Genomic DNA, 23,660 nt, shown 5'->3' on the forward strand with positions numbered 1-23,660 from the left:
TCTCCATAAGAGCCCCCACCCCACCCCAAACAAAAATACAAGATATTGTTGATCAGAACTGGAACATTTATCTTCTAGAATATCAAAGGAGGATATCACAGAACTATTCTATTCTACATTAATAGTCAAATCCTGCCAAATTACAGTATTACACGAAATAGGAAGAGGCATGAACAAGAAACAGATCAGTGAGTTGCTCTGAATAAATTCTCCTGGCTCTCTTAAGCCTTCAGGCACTTGAATTCAGCTGCAGCAGGCTGGGTGGAGTCAATTAAACAAAACATCCTTTCCCAGTAGGTATTGTCCACTGTTGACTTTTGGTCGGTAAGCGACAAATTTGCAGTCTATTTTTTGGGTCCTAATCAAAATGAGTTACTGTCCCTCTCTCTGTCTGTCTGTCCCTCTCTCTGTCTGTCCGTCTGTCTGTCTGTCTGTCACCGTCTACATGGTGAACACAATAACTGCCTTGAGTTTTCACAAATCTTCTCTAAACGTGTACGATATGCACTGCCTAGCTAGGGATGCTAGTCGGCCATTAGAAAAGTTAACAAAACAAGCCTAGCTCTTGTGTGGGTGCATCTGCTTCAGAGCTCACCCATCTCTATTCACCTGGCTGGGGTAGCACTGCTGCAGCCATCCTTCGTCCAGTCTCTTTCTCTCGCCCCTCGCACTGACATCCCATACAGATCGAGTGCCAAGCAATCAGCATGCCAGCCCTGCCAGACACCTAACTCATGCCAAGCATAGCGGCTTGCGCTGTCACTCCTTTCGTTTCTATACCCGCAGACCCAAATTGAATTGAACTGAGAACCTTCTGGTTGCTGTCCAGGCATTTCGCTAGGACTGAGAACATAAGCAATCTGGAACTAGACTCGCTATGATTGAGACATTTCCATCCTCACACACACACACGATATCAACCCCCATGCCTCTGGGAATTGAGACATATTGCGCCACAAAATGTGTTCGCCTTTATTAGTAAATTCATTCTGATTCCTCACCTGGGCATGTTAAAACAATGAAACTGAAAAACCCCTTTAGTGCATTATTTTTCTGTAATAACAATTTTAAAGCGCCCACATGACAAGGAAAACGAGATAATAATTGCTTTAAATTTGGACGTGGCATCTTGATAAATGTCAAGCGTGTGTGATTGTGGATTTTATTTAATTAAATTTATATATTCACAAGAACCCCAAAGGTAAAAGCGTCACATTATAGAGATTCATTTGACAAATATTACCTTCCATTCAAATATGAAATTCCAGAGACCAAACTGACTGCCCTCTAAAGACTTTCTATGGATACTAGACCAGACTTTTTCTCAGTTTCTGTTGCTGGGCAAAGTTGGCCCCCCAGCAAAACCATTTTAACGGTGCTTGTAAGGGATTACCAATGGAAATCATTGAATAAGTGAAACCCTGTAATCTAATCAGAAACAAGACTGTCAGTACGTGTCAAGTTAATCGTTCTTGCACCTCGAGAAAGCACACTTAAGCAAACATTCCTGCTCAAGCGCTGGTTTTGAATTTTTAAAATGAAACCTTTTTCCACAGGAGCTGAGTTAAGAGTCACTTGTTTACTTTCGGTGCTGGAGGGAGAGGTGGTGAGAGCTCATGTTTATCACATTTGGAGAGGTTCGTGGGGAGGGGTAAGTGTACGGGAAAGGTTTATATCTGAGTCTTTACACCACTTAAGGGGGCATGCTCCTTTTAATTACCTATGAGCGGGACAATCCAGGGGCCAGTCTTCTCACTGGAGCTCATACAATAAACAAAAGAGGTGTACAGATTACTGAGTGTCCTGCCCAAGTGACCCTCCACAGCGAGGCTGACAGACAGACACCACTGTGGAAATGTAATAGTCCAGCAGTGAGGGGCGATGCCAGCACAAGGGCAGATACTTTGGGAGGAGGCTGCCATTGGTAGAATGGTGCACCAATGGGAACATTTTATAACCAATGCACATTGTAATCCATTATACATTGTGGTAGGATCCGTTATAAACAATCTACAATGCATCTATAAATGGGTTATAAAATATTAGATTAACAATAATAGGTATGCATTAACTACTAATAATAAGAGGTTTAGCAATGGTGTGAAATCTTATAATTACGTTGTAAGATGACATGAAGCTTTACGCTTGAAATGTGTCATTAAAATGAATGCTGTTCCCTCTTAATATACAAAGCCCTGATTTGAAAATAGATCCTTACACTAAAGTTCCACGCCGTGGGATATTCCACCTGCCTACTGTTGCAGCCTGCTGTTAACTCACTACAAGCACAATCCTCAATGTATCCTCCAATACGGCAGCCAGCTCTGCTCCATTAATAAGTGTGTTACTTTACCTGCCTTAGCCCTTCTCTCGTGTTCTGCATTATCTGCAGGGCGTAGTTTGACCTTTGGCCTTTGCTGTTGAATTCGATGTGGCCGGTTAGACCTTCCAATTCTACCTATCCAGGAGAGAGAGGGAGAAACAACGTCATGACATCAGCATCGATCTGCCCAATACTGAAGACAGATTTAACATTGACACAGGCCACTGTGGCAAAACATAAATCATATTAAAGAGGGGGAGAGAGTGAGGGATGGAGGGAGAATGGAAGGGAGGGAGGAAGGAAGCTGGTGTTCACTGACACCTCACCATCCTCAGGTAGTTCATTAGGCTGGTCCCGTGCTGCCAGATCTGGGATGACTTGCAAGAGAGCTGCTTGACTCCAATCTCCTGGCTCTTGTTGAGCTGGTGTGCCGCGGTCACCACAGCGTAGACTGCATCGTACAGCAGAGCCGAGGAAAGCTGGGGAACGAAAGGGGAGTTACACACAACCGGCCCATGAAAACCACTGAGGTAAAGAACTCTCAAACCAGGTTTTATCACAATATGACAAGCGGGGCCACTCTGTGACCTGAGTGTAAATATTTATAGTGATAGTCTAGTTGCGGCAGGTGTCCCTGAGTCACCTTCCCCAAAGACCACAGCGCAGCCATGAAAGTAGGGCATGCACCTTAGCACTCAGAGCAGTGACCTTGAAAGGCTGGCGCATGTCACAAATCACATTTCATCAGTAAAAGAAGGGTCGGAAAAAGCTGGCCATATGAATTCATTATTTTCATATGAAAATCATATACAAATAATAACCGTGTGTTACCATGCAGCTCCTATTTATTATATATCATTGAAAATAAATTGATCTGAAACCATTCAAATTCAAACGCGAGACCCGCATGGCACTAAAGATGTATATTTATGTCCTGCAAACCATCCCTTTTAGTACTTTAACACGGTACATTTGCACCGTGCCACTGCAGTTTACTATGCTTTTCCAATGCTTTGACAAATATGTGTTTAGCTGTGATTTTGCTATACATTTACAATGCTTTACTACACCTTACTGAGCTTTTCCATGGGCAGTAAACTTTTATAAGGCCAGCTTTATTCACAGTATAGGAATTCCAGAATACAAAGTTCCTGTATTGGACTCTTTTATCTCTGTATATAGTGAAGGCCAGCCTGGATAATAACCCTGTCCTGGACTGGCCTACTGAAAGCTCACCGGCGGGCCAGCGAAGGGGGCGTGGTCACAGTTCTCCTGCCAGGATCGATTCAGGCTCAGAACGAAGTCCTGGAAGAAGGGGTGTGTCCAGTTGAAGACAGAGAACCCCACAATGTTCACCCGCTCGTCAGCCAGATCTTCCAACTGGAGGAGAGGAAACTCCTTAGGGGGGAGGAGACACACAATACGTTACCATAGTAACACTACTACTTACAATACCATTGCTTAATACTGTTAAACAGAATTTTTTCCTCTTTATAGAAATTGCACTTGCTTCAAAATAGATCACAGTGTTAAAAAACAGTGTTGTAAGCAGGTACAGACTATTATTTCAGTTACCATTAGATGAACCAGTGATCTGCCCTTTTCCATTACGTGTGGAGAGATAATCACTTTCAAACCCAGAACTCAGTATATACACAAACGCCACCTGCTGCCCATTTAATACCTTACAGCTCACTGGTATGAATGGTGCACGCTCTGGTGTGGGGCAGTCTTTTGGGAATCTCATGACGAACATGTAGGAAAACCAGATCAATCATATTTCAATGCAGTGTCCCGTTCATGTCTCCCCTTGAGTATACAGGGCTTTAATGGTTTGTCTCGATATTTCTCTAAGGTCTGTAAGTTCCTCGGACTCTGATGCTGACACATACACATCAGAGCTCTGACAGGAGATTTAAACACCGCGCAGCAAATAAATGATTACTTTTCTGCTATCTCTGTCTGGGGTCAAGGGGGCTTCAAATCCCATTTTAGCATTTCAACAAACGGACCCTAATTCTGTCAGATAAACAGCTGAAGCTAAGAGATAAACCTGTCTGGAGGAAACCGGAGTCGGACGAGATTACCTTCCACTGAGCCTGAATAGCAAACACACATTAGTTTAAACAGAGACCAGGCACACAGGCACGCCCCCACAACACAGTGTGACACACGGGAGAGATCAGGTAATAGCAATCGGCTTGAAGAGCTAACCTGCATTCTCTGTGTATGCAGAGAGAGAACAGGCTTCAAACTCAAGCACACAGCTTTGGCTATTATCAGAAGTATTTCATATTGCAGACAGGCAGCTGTATGTTCATAGTCATACCAAATTCATATCATATCTCAGAAGCTAATAAGAAACAGAAGAAGACTACGACCACTACTACCACTACCTGCTACCACTAATGACAATGCACTCGCAACTGTAGATGATAAGGCTTTAATCTTAGTGAGGTGTTCTGGTGACACCATAAACCCAAGAGAACAGATCTTGTGTGAATAATTCAGGTATACCTCAGTATAGCATGAGTGTGTGCGGAACTTTAAACGTACAGCTTTATTATTCTTGAACAAACACAGCCTTCAGGGCCAGCCAGCCTTCGTCTCAGCCAGCGTTATAACATTCACATTGAGAATGAGATGGGTTAGAGATGTTGAATATATAGGATCCCAGTCTTTCCACTATCCCAATACAGCTGGTAAACACATAACAAAGCTAAGGCTCTTGAAATCGGTTTTTAAAGCTTTCAAATGCGTTTAGTTTCAAACACATTAATACACAGGCAAACAATGCCATACCCCTGGCGCTTAAGTAGTTCACTTGTGGCCAGCTATGCAGCAGGTACTGCCCGCAGTGTCGGGTGCTATCATTTAATTGGTATATCAGTAACTGTTCAAGCCTTGCTCTATTATCTGTAAAACAATAACAGGCAAATCCTCTTCAATCTCACCCCATATGCTGCTCGTCCCCGGGGGCTGACAGGCTGTTTAAACAAGAAGTAATCCTCCCTGGCGGGGAACGGCGTGCTAACACAATGAGGGAAATGAAAAATAAACAGAAAGGGACAGAATTAACTGCAACGGCTGGGGCCTTCCTATTAAATATAACGTTCAGTGACAGCTGCAAACTGCACTCTTATTGTGACATGTCAATGGAGAACAGGCTCCGATCATGAAAACATCATGGAGTAGAGGAGCGGGGGAAGAGGGGGGAGAGAGAGAGGGAGGGAGAAAGAGAGTGAGAGGGGGAAGAGAGGGGGAGAAAGAGAAAGAGAGTGAGAGGAGGAAGAGGGGGAGAAAGAGAAAAAAAGGGAGAGGGGGAAGAGGGGGAGAAAGAGAAAGAGAGTGAGGGGGAACAGGGGGAGAGAGGTAGATAGAGAGAGGGAGGGAGAAATAGAAAGAGAGTGAGAGAGGGGGGAAGAGAGAGGGGGTCAGGATCAACCAATACACTGCCAGGATAAGACAAGGATGACTTTTTGACTGGAAGAGTTACTGTGGATTGCATAAGCCAGCTCTTTTTGGTTATCCCAGGATTGCCCCTAAAAATTCAGCTGCGGTTTATCCCAGCGGTGTTAAAGGTGATTATATCAACCGCTCAGTGAAGTAGACAGTAGTTTCAGCTTCTGCATCATCGGCGTCATCAATTTAGTTTTCTCACAGGTTGTACAGTATTATTGAGTATACAGAGAAAGAGAAAAATATTGAATCTAGTAATAAGACTTGTCCCAAAACAGATGGGACCGAAGCTTTACTGGGTGAGGCGATCGCATTCACAAACACAGGTGCAGTATTGAAACCCGACAAACAGAACTGCCAGAGCCCATCAGAACAGACTGGCTGATGCACATTCTGGGTAAAGCGACATTCAGCATTCGGAATCGCTTCCCCTTGTGAAGTTCCACAGAGTTTCTCCACTAAACCCCAGCCCTATATATTGCATACACTAGCTAGAGACTGGATCCCATTCCACTATCATGAGCTAATTGACTGCAACAAAGGGGCTGTGCAGCGGCGAGGTTCTTTGTGCTGCCTGTGGTCATTTATGTGATGAATTGGTATTAGAGAGCTTTATTCTAAATATACAGTATATCGATACAGATTTAGGATTAGGAAGGACTAAAGGGTAGCTCAATAGACTTTAATGCCTGTGTGTATAATTACAGTGGAATGATTTTCTTGTGAGTCGCTGTTGCCCGTTGGCATTCAGTGTCAGAGGAGGGTAGCGGCAGCTGTGTGCTGGGAATGTGAGTATGTTTTGCAGTAATGGATTTGGTTTGTACGATAATGGACTTAGAAGGTGAGATTACTACATACATTCCAAGTCCATTTTCCCTGAGAAATGGCTGGTGTGTTTTATCTGTGGAGTAATTCTGAGGTACATAATAGGTCCTTTTCACAAAATATAAAAAGCTTTTCATTTTGTTGTCTAAAGTTACAAAGGGCTAGATGATCAAAGCTATTTACTTTGAAAAGCACGTTTATTTTCTGAATGGAGAAAACATGACAGTTACAGTTCAAAATTCTAAACTGAACAAGCAGCAACTTCAGACTTCATAAAACCTGAAATTGAATTTTCTGTGCGGGTTAATTCTGGTTCGGTAACTTCTAGAATATTCCCCAGCCCTGGCACCAGAACACAAGCCCGCTCAATGGCTTTGACGGGCCCAGGCCCCATCTTGGAGACTCATTGCGAGTCTCTGATTCCCATATTCATTTATGCAAGTCCCAACGCGTCCTCTCCAGGAAGCCCAATTTGATGGCTTGTATAATCGCTCTGAAACTGCGCTTTAATAGATCAGTAAAACAAAAACAGAGCTAAATGAGCAACACATAAAAAAGACACTGTACGACACCCAGGGGGCCTGTAAACGACAAACAAACCAAACCAGTGCTCCATAAAACACAGACAACACCACATGCTTCCAGCCTCACCTACAGCTGTGTAGTTACCTAACTGCTGTCAGATCAGGTTGAAGAATCTAAGTATCTAATCTGATCTCCACGTGCCAGCTTCCTCCACAAGCTTTTCATGATTATCACTACAGTGCTGCAGTGTGCCCTGTGTGTCTTGGTTGTTTCGGGAAAGAGTTGTCGCGTTGTCTACATTAGGCAGGTGTGCCAGTGCATTAGCGTGCCAAACTGGGAGGCTGGAGAAAGCGTTATAAAGATAATAATGGCTTAAAGAAAGAACATGAATAAATAAATAAATACATGCATGGGCATGTACGTACATTACAAATATGAACATCCATACATGAATGAATGGTCCCCAGTACTTCCAGAGTTTGGACTAAAATCAACCAAATTCGGTATGTTTGAGGAGCCAGACTCTGGCTTTGTGCACATGCTGAGTAAACAATTATTTCTCTGCAAGTTTTCACTACAAAGCAGCACTCAATTCATATATATATTTATAAAAACCCTTTTCACCTTCAACTAACTACAAGCACCCCAGACACATTTTGTAGAGTCACCAGAATCTATCAGGCCTCTCTCAGACCGAGGGAATGTATTATTCAGGGAGGCAGCAGCTGTGAATGAAAATGAAGGCTTCCCTTCTGAGCCATCGCTTCACAGACTGCAAACCAGTCAGCGGCAAAGGTGAAAAAGAGATTGCCTCGGTGACTCATCGCCATGAAGACAGTACGGCAGCTCCGGAGACACTGCTTTCATTCCCACACCGTCTCAGTGACAGGAATGCATTGCAGGTTTCTTCAGCAGTGGAGATACTGGGAGAGAGATACTGGGAGGGGAGGGCAGGAGACTGGGATCCTATATATTCAACATCTCTAACCCTTCTCAATCTCACTGCGAATGTTATAAACCTTTAACAACTTGTTCAGCTCTAGCCTATAACACACTGCTCGCAGAGAGGAGTACATGCATGCCTTTCGTCCTGTCCTTGAAAAAATCCCAAGCGAAAGTGTCAACCTGAACCGTCCCCATTAAACCTGAATAGCTGACAGTTAGGAGAGCTGTCTCCTGACACCTGCCGTACATTAATGCGCCAGTGCTCTGCGTGGGCCTGTTGTTGGCCATGCTAACATGTTTTATCACTACAGATTTCTCCTTGTTTTTACCCTTTTCTTATGATCTCTTTCTCTGTATTTCAGCGGCTATTCTCTGATATATTTCCGTGAGGAAGATTTAAAGATAGTCCCTGCAGTAATGAGTTCCCTGGAGAGCCCCTCTCTAACCCTGGCTATCATATTTAGTGGCACCTCAACAGGGTTTTTTTTTGTTTAAAGAGCAAGATTTTTCTATATTATTACAGCCACAGTGAAAACGGTGCTGGGTACAGAGGGCATAACTCCCGTCTGGTAGTGAATGTCAGAGAAAAAGATATACAGAGACAGAAAAAAGAAGGTAACTCCAGAGATAATGTGTGCTGCTGTTAGCATAATATGCTATCTCAGTGTAGCATCGGAGGATTTAAGGGAGGATGTTATACCACAAACTGCTGGACGTGTACCCAAACCAGCACTATAGCAAGAGGCAGTATAACAAGGCTGGTTAAGAATACAATGAACAACACAGGCTGCCATTTATCAGGTTACAACACTAGAAGTATGATGACACATACATCTTCCCCTGACCCTTATAAGAGTTTACCCTAGTAAATTTACACTGTAGTTTTTGCAGTTTTCCTATGTTTTCCCCATGGTTATACTATGCTTTCCCCATAGTTCACCCCATGATTTGCAGTGTTTCTTAATATGCTTTACCGTACCTCTCTGGGGTTTGCAATGCTTACCTGTGCTTTACCATGCTTTCACTGTGCTTCATTACACGTTGCTATGCTTTCACTATGGGGAACTTTTATAAGGGGAGAGCTGTGCTTGGTAGAATTTAAAGTGGATGTGCTTGTGGTCAAATATTGAAGGGTATACAGGGTCGAAGATCCAGGATCAGATTCCATAAAGGGGCTTAAATCTTATACAGCTAGGATCTTGTCCTTGAAGTCCAACAGTTATGCACTTGCCTGCAGACCTGAAGATTTCCTGTTTGCATCTCAGTGTCTCTCACAAGTATATATATATATATATATATATATATATATATATTATATATATATATATATATATATATATATATATATATATATATATATATATATATATATATATATATATATATATATATATATTAAGATTGATTGGAGTTTGTAAAGGTTGCATTGATCAGGAGCAGGCAACTGTAAAACAATTTCTTATTTCAAATTGCAGGGATGTGGTGATTAGATTAGTTAATGTATGTCATGTTGTGCTTGTCATGTAAGCCTGATCCTAGGTCAGCCCTTGGGGGAACGATCACTCCGAAGTGTACCTGTAATAGGTTTCCTCTCCCTATTCACATCCTTCATGTGCGACAGATAATAGGGTCAGATAGGGTCGTTTAACACAGGAAGTAAACGGAAAGTGACGAGGCAAAGCAAAAAGTGCTTTACCCGAGTCAAAGGGGAAAAAAAATGTGGAAAATAAAAACCAGCAAAACAAAGGACTTGTTCACGAGAGCTAAAAAAAATATGTTTTTCACAGACACATTTCTAAATAGTTAAGACTAAGCAGAAAATCATCATAAAGTATTTTATAGTTAGAGATTTAATTGTCAGTGGGAGGCAGAATGTTACAAAATAAATTACAAAAAAAATCTGATTGAGTTTACTAGCTACTATAATCCTGTTAGGTTTTGTGAATAAGGGCCGTTGTTTTAAACCCAGTGTGCTGACATTGCTGACAGTTCTGCGGTCTGCTATAGCTATGCTTGGTACACAGGAAGATTAGGAGATAGATGACGGAGGTGTCAATATGTCTGGGACGTGTAGTGATCATTGACTCACATTAGCTCTGTTTGTTTTCACGTTTCATTAGTTCACGTTCTTCCGTGTCAAAACACTCAGACAAGCTGTCATCACACTCTCACACTCACAGTCCCAGACGCAGGCAAAGAAAGCATGGTCTGAAATTATTCTGATACAGTGTGTCAGGAAATACAGGGAGGACGACAGGGAGAGAACAAGGCCTTGAAGAAGAGGGAGAGAGGGAGGAGACGGGGAATGTGAGAGTGGGGGAATAAAAGAGGGGAAAGAGGGGGAGCAGAGAGGGGTAAAGTCACAGCAACAGAGGGAGAAGGGAATGGGGGGGAGAGAGAGAGAGAGAGAGAGAGAGAGAGAGAGAGAGAGAGAGAGAGAGAGAGAGAGAGAGAGTGTTAGTTCCCACCGCAAGCTCCCCTTAGTAACGCCATGACAACAGGCTTAGTGATGGGGCCGACTGGAGCTGACAAGTGTCGAGGAAACAAGCTAGTGTCAAAATCAAAATGTACAAAAAAGAAAAGAAAAAAGGGAATTGCCATAACATGTCTGCTTTGTAAACGAAATGTACAAAAATGTAAACAAGAGCAAGGCGAGAGTCTCACTGTTTGTGACAGGACTTTGGGAGCTGTTGTATCTGTCCCTTTCATAATGAAGGTCTACCCCTTTCTCACACCTAACTCCTCTGGATGAAGCATGGCCTCTCCTCACCTGCTCTTTCAGCGCTGCAGTCTAGGAAACAGACTCCGCACAGCAGGCAGCTGTAAAGTTTAGGGATGGACAGCGTTTCTTGTTTTGAAATGAACACATTGATGAATGGATTTATTCAATCGCTGCCGATAAATACTTAAAGGTGATTAGGAGTAGGAATACCCCCGCACAGCCCTAGTTACCGTGGTTACTGCTTTCATGAGGGGTGACTTCCTATTGCAGGGGACACATATAGATATATATATATAGATATATAGATATATAGCTATAGATAGGGCAGCAGTGTGGAGTAGTGGTTAGGGCTCTGGACTCTTGACCAGAAGGTTGTGGGTTCAATCCCAAGTGGGGGACACTGCTGCTGTACCCTTGAGCAAGGTACTTTACCTAGATTGCTCCAGTAAAAACCCAACTCTATAAATGGGTAATTGTATTTAAAAATAATGTGATATCTTATAACAATTGTAAGTCGACCTGGATAAGGACGTCTGCTAAGAAACAGCAGCAGACTTGAAAGAGTTTTTTTTTTTTTTTAAAAACAAGAATACATTTTTTTTTTTAAATATCTAAAAGCATTAATAATGGAATTCCTGTTTGCTGTTAAAAGTCTCCTTCACTTTGTAATCTCGTAATTCCATCTGAATCAGGCATTACTGTTTTAATGCTGTACATCAGCTATGCAAACTCTGTATGTACCCACGTCTTGCTTTGGCTACTGACTTGCTATCATTTAGGAAAAGTTAATTATAAATGCAAATGGGCTGGCAGCTCATTCATCAATTGCTATTCTGAGATAGCAGAACACAGATGAATACATATTTGTCTCTGTAACAGCAGGGGCTTAAATATGCTGAGTATGGAAGGCTCTCCACACAGTGCCAGCGCAATGCACCTCAAACAAAAGCTTTCTGCCTGACACAGGGAAGAAGAAAGCATGTGTAAAAAATAAAGAACAGTTTAACTTTACATGCTGCACGGCCTCAGTCCAACCCCGACCCCGACCCCGACCCCGACTCTGACCCTGACCTTGACCCTAAACCTAAACCTAACCCTGACCCTGACTCTGACCCTGACCCTGACCCTAAACCTAACCCCGACCCCGACCCTGACCCTGACCCTAAACCTAACCCCGACCCTGACTCCGACCCTGACCCTGACCCTGACCCTGACTCTGAACTTAAACCTAACCCCGACCTGACCCTGACCCTGACCCTAAACCTAACCCCGACCCTGACTCCGACTCTGACCCTGACCCTGACCCTGACTCTGACCCTAAACCTAACCCCGACCTGACCCTGACCCTGACCCTAAACCTAACCCCGACCCTGACTCCGACTCTGACCCTGACCCTGACCCGACCCTGACTCTGACCCTAAACCTAACCCTGGCCCTGACCCTGACTCTGACCCTAAACCTAACCCTGGCCCTGACCCTGACCCTGACCTGATACTTTGAAATATGGAACTTCCAATTCAATCCAAAATTAGTCAATCAATTTTAGGTGCCAGTATAACTTCCAGTATACTATAAGTTGGAAATGTAGCATGGTTATCAGTAATGTGTTGTATACTACAGCTCTGACTTTAAACAAACAATCGCAAGATCTACACAAGTAAAAACAAAGAACCTTTGCCAATGAATTTGGTGTTAAATTACAAGCCTTATTAGGAAGCGGTTAGATAACCAACTAGGCTTTCAACCACTCGCCTACTCTGCCCCAATTACCTCCCAGTAATGTGTGTGCATTCAACTGTGCTTCTATCAGTAATAAGCATTTATAACGATGCGCTGATACACGGTGAACAAATATTAAATGAGCCGAGGGCTGGCGAAACCATGTGACTAATGCACCATTAATGAGCTCTAAATCATCTGGTCAGGAGTTTCGTTCCTATGGAACGGTTAAAGCAAAGCGTTGCCAGTGTCATTAATATCCATCAAAAGCTCCTTACCAGAGAGGTGAAGATGTAGGTGTAATAGAAGGAGAGCATCCCCAGCTCCGAAGCCTGCAGAGAAACACAAATAATAAAAACAGTTACTGGAGCCCTTTTTAATTGCACTCTCTGGGAGTTCCCACGGTTCAAAGCAACGTGTTTACTAGCTAGTTTTCAGGATTCGTTTTTTTTTTTTAATACATTCTTTGTACTGCCACCATATGCTTAGTATGTTTAATATTTACTCCCCAACTGTTTCAGCATATGCTGCTCTACAGAGGTCTGGATTTTGTCTAAATTATTGAAGGATCTGCAGTGTCGTTTTAAACCTATTTTTACCGGCATCACTCCATGTCAGTAAGACCTCACAAGTGTTCCGTGACAGAACTGAAATCTAAAAATGCGACATTTACATTTTGATGAAAATTACACATTTTAACAAGCAGAGTCAGATCTTGGGAACGTTTCAAAATGAAACTACAGTACGTGGTGTTTCCTTCACAACTGCACGTCTGAGATCTATATATAGCAAACAGAAGAGCGCGGGACATATTTATAAAACTATTTTATTACAATCACTTTAATAAATACAGAGAGGTATTAGATCTGCCACTGTTTACATTACAGATTCTGGGACCATGGGATGAATGCACCATCATTCAAGCCATGGCAATGCATGATAAAGCCCAGCTCATTTTCTACATTATAGATATTCATTCAGTATTTAACTTTTCATAATAGCTGTTGCCGCTTGCTTTGGCCTAATCTGTCTTGTTTGCAAGGCAGAACAAAACAGATCAATGCTCCCATCAATTCAAGTTAATTCTGCTCTTATTGGTTCATTATGGGAGCTATGTGGTATTGATGTGGCAGGGTTGGCTTTAGTTTCAGAAATGCACAAAACATCATTATAAAAATGAAACAGGCATTAGTGCTGGCCTGTATTAATGTACTGTAGGTGTCGGTCAGTTATTTTTCCTGCTCAGTTGTATCTATCAGTTTGGCTGTGCTACTTTACCTATAATATCCAGTGGTGCAGCAAATATGATGGAACAGTCTGCCACCCTCTGTTGCATATTGTATTTACAATCCAAAAGGAAGCATTTTCATATGCAATAAATGACGTGTTGCCAGCCAGATCTTATAATTGTTTCATTTGCATATCACAGAACAGCACCTTAATAAATCCTTGCAGTAAAATACAAGCGTGTGCAAAACCTCTCATAAACTACTCGCTCTCATACAAACTAAACAGCTACAGATAATAGAAGTAAAAAGATTTGTTGAGTCTATGCCTGCATCCTTTTTTATGAATGGAGGAATAGTGGGAAGTTGGCAGATGCCCAATTGCCTTGTTCTGAGAGAGAGAGAGAGAGAGAGAGAGAGAGAGAGAGAGAGAGAGAGAGAGAGAGAGAGAGAGAGAGAGGGAGAGAGAGAGAGAGAGAGAGGGAGAGGGCCAGGGTTTAAAAGAAGCCTCTGTGTTTTACTGTGCTCTTCTCAGCTTAGGAGTAGCCATGGCAACCAGGAGCAAAAGGAAGGCCTTCCATGCTCATTAACTTAGGAGACAAAATGGAAAAGACCAAACAAACACTGCCGCCTGGGGCAAGCTGCCTGGCCGATTTCTCACAAAATAAAATTCAATTTGCAAGCACATCCAGTCAAGGGTTCACGGCCAAAGGTGAAAAAAAAGCTACTGGCGTTGTTGTTTTCAAACTGGGATTTTGAACCTTGAAACCAAACTACCTTAACTAAGTGACATTCTAGCACTGGACAACAGTGGCATTTTAGAAGCTGCGTATTAAACAATAGGGTTTAGTTCTGGTTTGACATAGACATCAACATGACAATTACCTGCATCCTTTAAACACTAGACTTAGAGTTACCATGTGACTCTGTGTACTCTAGGACAATTTGGGACAGTTCAGGCTTTTCAACTTACACCCAAATCATTGCGATGTGAGTTGAAAAGTCTGAACTGTCCCACTCTGTCCCAGTGAACATGGAGTCATATGGTAACCCTAACTAGACTGATTGATTGATTGACTGATTGGTCAGTTGACTGATTGGTTGATTGGATGAATGATTGATTGATTGATTGATTGGTTGGTTGGTTGATGGGTTGATTGCATAGGCGGCGCACCCTCTCCAGGATGATGTGGGATATGGTTGCGTTGGCATCCACGATGATGGTGGCGGTCTTGTCATCGCGGATCTCCTTGAGCAGCGGCGTGGGGTCCTGGCTGTCGTCCAGCATGCGCACTGACAGCGTGTCTTTCGAGATCAGGAACTGACGGAGCAATCGTTCCAGGTTGAGTAGGCCTGAGGGAGAGAGAGAGAGGGGGGAGAGGGGTGAGGTACAGTGCACAACGAGGCAGGGCTGTGAGAGTGAGGAGAGGGGTGAGGGGTGAGGGGTGAGGTATGGCACAGTGTGGGAGGGGGGCTGTGAGAAAAGCGAGCGAAGGAGAGAGAGAGAGAGAAATCAGTACACAACTAGGGGAGGCTGAGAGAGAGGAAGGAGAGAGAGTGAGTGAGAAGTTAACTTATTTCTAATAAGACAATGTACAGAACTGCCAATGATACAAAACTAATCATACCAACATAGATAGCCTATATTTATTAACAATTAACGGCAAGAGTTACAACACAAAACAGAGGCAAAGTCATGATATAATATAAAAACCTGTATACATAGAGCGAAGGGAACCTGAAGCTAATGAAAATCATGAAAATCAATTCTAACCGGTAGCAACAAAGCCTTGAAGGATCTATTTGTTTGCCTATCTTAATTCACTGCTCTGGGCAAATGGTAAAATCATTTCTCAGGTCTGCCTAATGAACAGCTATTTTTCCTGCATACGTCTGTTTCTTAAAAACCAAAGGAAGCAGATAGATGAGCCCTGGTCACTGTCTTTCGCTGTGGTGACACACGGCTCATTCACACTGACACATAGCACAGAGCCCTGGTAATTTCCAAGCTAATTTATTCACTGAGCATCATTTAGCTCAGTCAGGCCCACGTGAAAATAAGAGAAAAGCAGCCAGGCACAGAAACGATTAATAGAAGAAATATATGTAATCTGAGCCCTTTGACATTGCAGCTAAAATTGTAGGTGTTTAAAAAAAAAGTAGGATCGGCAAGCTCATTAGGCAGACTTCACACAAACCCCACGGAAAAGCCTGAACTCCAGGGAATAAAGCCAGTAAACCAACACATTAAATACATTGTAACTATGCAGAATAACATTGTAATTATGCGTAAGTACACATGTAACGACTATGTAAATACACAGTAATTAGAGGCACTTAATGTAAAGTGTTACCGAGTATTGGATATACACTAATGCCCCCTACTGGGCAAGTGCAAGCATTTCATTAGAGCTGACTATGTACAGTACTGGATTTGTGCCTGTGGAGAGACTTCACTGTAGGTCTTGCAGTAGTTGCAGTTTTTATATTAATTTCACAGGATGGTGCAGTATACCATCGTTTGCTAGGCCCTTCAGGAATGGCAAGGAAAGAATCAAGACTGTGACACGTTACCACACACTCTCTCCCTCTGTTCTAAACACATCCGCTTGTCATTCGGGCTCATTAATGCACGAGGAGGAAGGGGACAGCGTCATTCTAAACAACCCCTTTTCATAATTTCCTGGAGAAAGAAGCTGCTTCATTTTTCATCATGGCAGTTGAGCTGCGACTTTTCTGGCCTGAGTTCTTTATTCTAATTAAAATAAAAAAGGCTTTCCTTCTCCCTGAGCCAGGCATCAAAATCCCATTACTTTGCTTCTCTCATCTAATGAATGCCCTGAAACAGAATGGGAAGGGGAAATGAGAACCTTCCTTCTGCTGTCTGATGAACCATCTTCCATGCTGGTACTGATTTCATACACAGAAACCCATCAGAAATACTTCTGGAGCGTCCACAGGGTTAACTGAGGGCATGTCTATCCTGTCTAGAGTAACCCTTACTGTAAACATGAAACAAAGCTGAAACACAGTAACTAAATAACTTGGCATTATCTGTTTAACAGCTATGCAACAAAGCTCTACTTATATTGATCAGTTTCCCCCATTTCTGCAGACACTGTAGTTCACTCAAGCTTATATTTTTAGTGTTATATTGTGCATCATTGCTTACATTCCTTTTTTCTTAAAACCCATAACTAACCTAAACAGTTAAAGCACACATTATTATTATTATTATTATTATTATTATTATTATTATTATTATTATTATTATTATTATTATTGTATCTTGTATTTAATTCCCATGAACATCTGTCAGGTGCATTACCTCCCTCTCCATACACACACACACACAGACACGTGCACACACACGCACATGCACGCACACATGCACACACACACACGCACTCACACACGCACACACATACACACACGCACACACGTTGGAAACATGCACATGCACGCACACACGCACACATGCACACACACACACACACACACTCACACATGCACACACACGCACACACATACACACATACACACACGCACACACGTTGCACACATGCACACGCACGCACACACGCACACACATACACACACGCACACACGTTGGACACATGCACACGCACACACATACACACACGCACACACGTTGGACACATGCACACGCACGCACACATGCACACATGCACACACACACACACACACACACACACACACCGCTCACTCTTTTCCCCAGGTACTGTGTATCAGGTTGAGAGTTATTAATAACTTGCTCCCGCTCTATTAGGCTGTCAGACCTGAAGAAGATTAATGATCCCGATGGGCGGAGTGCAGGCCTGCCAGTGGTCCCTATCGCGTGCCATGCAGGGGGACGAGCTGCAATATTTGATTAAAAGACACCAAGAGGGCACACATCAGGACAGTCACTTTGGCCTGCTGTCATTCCTGACAACCCTATTCTCTCTGTCGGACAGGGTCCTGTCTGTGTGAAAGACGACTTCAAGCAATAGAATTTTAAAAACAAAGGCCCTGTTTTGGGAGGACAGGAAGTTCTGGTTTAACCTTGAAGGGTAATGTTAATATTCTCGTTTATGAACTACAACACAATTACAGTATTCAGACACCACATTGGAATGAAAGATACGTACAGGTACATTAACTACACTGTAGTTACATTGTAATTACACTACTGTTACCTTATTTATTACATACAACCAAATTATACAATAGAGAAAATAGCTTTTTGTAGTGGCTAATGCTGAGCCCTGCAGGTGACCTGAGGTAATTCCTTAAATAAAGGATCTGCCCTATTGTTCATTAGCGCTTGCACTACATAGAACTACATTGCTAAAAAGAGCTGTAGTTTCTAATGGATTCATGCAGCGGTGCACAACTCCGGTCTTAGAGGGACATTCCACACCAGGTTTCAGAGGTTACCTTTTAAATAATTAACAGGATAATAATTGAATAGAGGTGTGATTGGTTCAATTAAACAATTAAGGATATGGTTGTAATACATACCTGGGCTAGAATGGGCTTCACTGGATTGAAGTAATTCAGAGCTCAACCCTGAACTCAAGATTGGCAGTAAAGTAGTCGAGGTACAGTAACTGTAAGTAACTCGTTTTTTAACATAAAGGTGAAGAGGATCGAGATACATTTCCATGGGTTTTTTTATCCATCAGTTTTTTTTATGTATTTCTAGGTTTCCACTCTATTCTTTTTTTATTACAAAATGTGTAATTTCTAACACACTGGATGAGATGTGAATGTAAAACCAAGGCCATAGCCTGCCATGAAAAATCACGAGACGCTGATGTATTGTAAGTTACAGTGTCTACCGGGGGCAAGCCCCCAAACCCCTACCTAAAATGACCTAATAATATTCATAACCTGTTCTCTAAACTATTGCATAGAATTGTTCAAATGTGCAGAAACTGGATTCACTAAACTGCAGTTTACAAGCGGCTTCCACTAGCGGTTTAGAATTGGAATATTAATAAGATGGGTTAAACTGCTAAACTGTGGGCTACCAAGGGAATTTATTATTCCTTATTATTTGGCTGATATATTCTTCTTTTTAATCAACATTATTACTCCGCCTCACAGTCGCTAACAATCCTGGGCTCTGTCGAAGCCATTCGAACACGTTTAACTAACAGCTATGGTGGTATGAACTGAGCCATATGGTGATGTTGTAGTCTGCAATGACAGTAAAAGATTTTGAAGAGCACAAAGGCAATAGATATCAGCAGGACTTTTAACAAGGGATGAAATGCATTTTATTTTGTGGCAAAGCAACGTGTAAAAGAGCCAAAATAAATAATTAGCAGTATGATTTTAACCGAGGCCCGTGCCTCATAGCTGACTACGGCCTTGAAAACATAATACAGTTACTTTAAAAGGTCACATTTATGAGATTGGAGGAGCGAATCAGCCAGAACAGGAGTTAATCAGAATAAAAGAGGGGAACAAAAGGAAACGTATGACTAACCAGCCAAGGAGTTCATCATTTTGCTATTCAAGCACTGCCCTAAAGCAGAGCAATCGTTTTTATTAGCAAAGTGCCTGTGTTCCAAAGGTCAAAGGTAAAAGAAAGTCAGCAGGAACTGGAAACGCTGCAGCCCTGGGGCTAGAATCGGGAGGCAGCTAACCAGGCGACCCTGGCTTTGAATGACTTTAAAAACAATCCATTTTTAATCAACAGCCATTCATTTACTGCATTTCCATGTGCCGTAAAACATGTGCTACAATTTTCTGCTTGTAATAAATCAGCTTCTGACACTGTGTAATGTATTCCCGTGCTTGTCAGACTACAAAATGGCATCTGATTATTAATGGCCCAGGATGACTGTGCTTAAGCTCTTCTTCTAGGATTGATCACCGATGAACATGTCCATTCACCGTCACTGAAACAAAATTCGCTTAAAAACTGCTTCCAAGAGTCAATAACTGAGCAATTCTTAGTTGCTGAAAGAATACAAAATAAAAAGAAGACTGGATAAGAATACTAAATTTGCATTTTGCTGTTCTACAAACTGAATGCTGTTAGGCATAGCAATAGTTATGTGTGGTGAGTAGACCATGCCAACTGAGCATAACAGCATTCCCAGACACAAGACTTTAGCAGGGGGTACCCCCCCATACTTACACTCAGCTTTGGCGCAGATGAGGCAGGAAGTGGTGCTGTTGAAGAATTTGAGGAGCCCAGTGACAGCCATGCTGATGTCTGTGTTGGTGGGTCTCATGTTCAGAGTGGTGAACCTCTGGAACTGGACCTTCAGAATGTCATCAGGAGCAACCTTGAGATACGGAACCTGGAAGAGAGAGATAGAGAGAAGGAGAGATGGAGAGGGTGAGAGAGAGGCCAGAACTCACTTCCAACTTCTCGCATCTGATGGACTTTGATGGGCCTGTGCAGGAATAATTATTTAGTTTTGAAGATGTATGGAAACGTCCATCAGTCCATGATAGTAGTCCTACAGTATGTGGACTGGAAAGCAATTAAATATTTTCAGCTTGACCATCGACTTTTTATGCATGGTTAAAGGACAGTCACTGATAGTGCAACTAGCTTCATGATGGACAGAAGAAGGCGAATCCATTTAATATTGTGATTGAGGTAATTACTATGTATTGGCCATGTACCAAGTTATCATAGACCCAGGTCTATCTGAGCTCTTCAAGAAACTCTAACAGCCCATACCTCAAAGAATCAATTGACTTTCTTAAAAAAGAGGCAACTCTTAGCAGTTGAAAGTAGTTAATAAGGTTTTGTTGTAGCTGTATTGGTCCTGAGGACAAAAGTAAGAAATAGTTTGATTTCAACGCCTTTATGCTGGATCCATGCACATCCTTGCAAAAAACCACTTGCACGGCACCTGTCTGTGCAGCAACCACTCCGTGAAAAAACGAGAAGCCTTCAGTCTGTCTATCTGGCAGCGCTCACCGGCGCTAAATTGGATCCAGAATGAGAGTGGAAGAAACGTAATGGGCTGCCGATACGCTTCAGCAGAGGTAGGTGCATGCCTGTCTGCCCCTGTCTGTCAGCTCAATACCCCCCACCCCTTTACCCCTCCACAGACCCTGCAAACACACAGAGGTGCCCTGCCTCAGTCACCCCTTCGTTCATTAAGAGGACAGGCCGGTCAACCCTGACAGTTTGCTCGATGTTTACTTCAAATATGACTTCATAGATTACAGACACATTCAGGAAGAAATGATGACACAATAACCCACCATGCCACTGCTGGTTTAAACAGCTCCCAGCCATTATCACTTTGGTAATTTCCAATTAGAAATGATAGTTATTTATTCATACACTGAGGCATCTAACATCTCTGTACACATCTGCAGTGCATCCTTCCTTCTGATGATGTCATTGAGTTCTTGTGCGGGTCACTCATAGCACACATTGGCTGGGGTGGTGACAGAGGGGGGATCAGGTGATAATAGAAAATCAAATCAATTTCAAAATCGTGAGTCCATGCCGACACACATTGGCTCAGCTTTGTCTGTGCGTTGTCACATTCAGTTAGATAACAACACTGTTATTTCCAGACACGGCATCTTCTCTTTCTCATCATTCTGTACAGCAATTCTTGTCTTTTTTTTGTTTTTAAGCCAATAATACTTTAGTGACCTGCAGCTTTCTATTTCTGAAACCCGAGTCATTTTGTTCTACAAACTGGCGATAAGGAAACACAAAATGTTTCAAGAAACCTGTTTTTTACCAAGACCTTCTGAACTCCGGGAGATTGTAAGGACTGCTTCTGATATGAGAAACATTTTAGCTATGGATAAAACAGGATAGGAGGTTACAAGTTCACAGCAAACCTCTAATATTACTTTAGAAATATCCACACTACAATATTGTTCAGAATGACAAAAATCTCCAGCAAGCCCACACAGTGCAATATCTAGTGTATGTGAATTTGCATTTAATCAGGTTGATGGATGGATACCTTATTGTAGATATTGTGAATCATTTACTACCCACAGATAGCACCTTTGGACATTGTGCTATTTAGGGAGTTGTAATACGCCTAATGTCCAGCAAGTGGCGCTGGTGTATATAATTAGTTAACTGATTAATGGTACACTTGCATGTGCTGCAGTGCAGTAATATGGTCATCCGTCAAGCAGTGGTTTCAACAGGAGAATATGACTCCTGAAAGCTAAACTATTTTGGGGGAATGTAATATTGCTTGGAAGACAGTGAGATTGTTTCAAAGTGAGCACGGCATTGAGTTTCATAAGGAAACAACAATTCATGCGCCTTGACATTTTAATAATAAAGAAAGTTATGGAATTCGTCTTGTAAAAGAGACAAGCTGCATGTCTTGCACCATTACTCTGTGGATGGATAGGTCTGCACTGCCTGCCGGGGGCAATTGGCGTTACCTATCGCTCTCTTCTTCTGACAGCCGGTGATGGGGGTTCCAGGCATTTAATAAAACTGACTGGTTCCCTGTGCAAAGGTTTGTCTTGAAGGGCAAGAGGTAATCGCTCCGCTCATTTGCATTCTGTAGTTTAATATATTAGACAGTTTCCACCTTTTTTCAAGTCTTGAATGGCGGAGCAGGAAGATGTAATCACAAGGGACTGTCACAGAGTCCCCCTCAACCCTGACCCCAGCACCCGTAGTCTTTCAGTTGCAGACCTCAAGCAAAGACAATTATACCACAATTATGTGGTGGATTTGTGCAGTAGGTTGCTATTGCAGGATTCCTATTCTGCCCCCCAAGGTAGACGACACAGAAACAATATTCCATGTACAACAGGTGCTTTTCAAAACAAGCTGCCTTAAAAACACCACAAGCTGAACACGGAGTTTTCTCACACAGCATTTTCGCTCACTGAAGACGAGACGGTGCTGTTTTCTTTCAATTACTGCCTCTGCCGGCCTGTCTTTACAGGCTACCTATTTCATTTCCCTGTGAAGCACTGTGATGATCTGAGAGGTGCTGATAGGAGCACTTTTCTGTACTGACAAGCACTTGATTAGCAGGCCTTCAGGGGCACAGTGATCGTATAGGGGGCAGGAGTTCATGTGTCCTTGCAGGTTGTAAATAAGGGCTCTCCAGCCCTCTGTGCACCTCTGTCACAGCGGGGGATTTATCTCTTAATTGCTGGTCAAGATAAAGATTAAATATGGCACAGGCCATTTGAGAAATGCCAGCACAGGGGGACACGGGCACAGGGGCATGTCTCGTGTCAAAGAGCCAGACATTACAGCACTAATGATTGTCTTTATTTAAACTCTTTAATAAGGGTCACTGCAGATGAATAAGATTGACACGAAAAGAGTGCCCCCCTTGGGTAGGAATGGAGCACTGCAGTGCTGTCAATCCAGTGAGTATGCATCTTTTTTTCTTGCTGTACAATTTATTTAATCATTTTTTCAAATGCTTGTCGACCGCCCACGTAGTCCTGAACGTTATGATGTATCATGCTTGACTAGCTAGTACTGATACCCTAATCACTGCCAACATGACTTTGCATAGACCCGTCACACCCCCTCGCCCCCGAATCACAAATGCATGAATTTATTATGTTTCTTGTTTAATTCCCTTTGATTTAAACACAGAGAGAGGAGACCATCTTTCCCTTCCATCAGCAGAGCAGCCAGAGCCATTACTGTGTGTGTGTGTGAGTGAGTGTGAGTGTGTGAGTGTGTGTGTGTGTGTTTCAGTGTGTGTGTGTGTGTTTGTGGACTCCCCTCTTTATAGTATTTTGCACAGGACCCCCCACAGTGCTGATCCTCGCTGGCTCGAGTGGACTCACCTCTTTCTCTCCACAGATATTGCTGATGATGGAATTGGAAGCTGGACTTGCAGATGGACCAAGAACGGCAACAACCCCTTTGGACAAAATCTGGCACACTGTAGGGCAGAATCAAGCAGAGAAAATG

General features: G+C 42.7%; 1 protein-coding gene across 3 annotated transcripts in view; it reads right to left on the reverse strand.

The window, feature by feature from the left end:
- LOC117397130 (glutamate receptor ionotropic, kainate 4) overlaps positions 1–23,660 on the reverse strand; it is a 155,599-nt gene that overhangs the window by 33,453 nt on the left and 98,486 nt on the right. For all 3 annotated transcript variants that reach the window (XM_059009669.1, XM_059009668.1, XM_059009670.1), the window contains 7 exons: positions 23,534–23,631; positions 19,899–20,064; positions 14,919–15,097; positions 12,797–12,850; positions 3,560–3,721; positions 2,650–2,802; positions 2,354–2,458 (listed from right to left, as the gene is read on the reverse strand). In XM_059009669.1, the coding sequence (XP_058865652.1) occupies positions 2,354–2,458; positions 2,650–2,802; positions 3,560–3,721; positions 12,797–12,850; positions 14,919–15,097; positions 19,899–20,064; positions 23,534–23,631 (917 nt within the window). The remainder of the gene's footprint in view (positions 1–2,353; positions 2,459–2,649; positions 2,803–3,559; positions 3,722–12,796; positions 12,851–14,918; positions 15,098–19,898; positions 20,065–23,533; positions 23,632–23,660) is intronic.

The sequence above is a fragment of the Acipenser ruthenus genome, chromosome 39 (assembly GCF_902713425.1).
Source record: "Acipenser ruthenus chromosome 39, fAciRut3.2 maternal haplotype, whole genome shotgun sequence".
NCBI lineage: Eukaryota > Metazoa > Chordata > Actinopteri > Acipenseriformes > Acipenseridae > Acipenser > Acipenser ruthenus.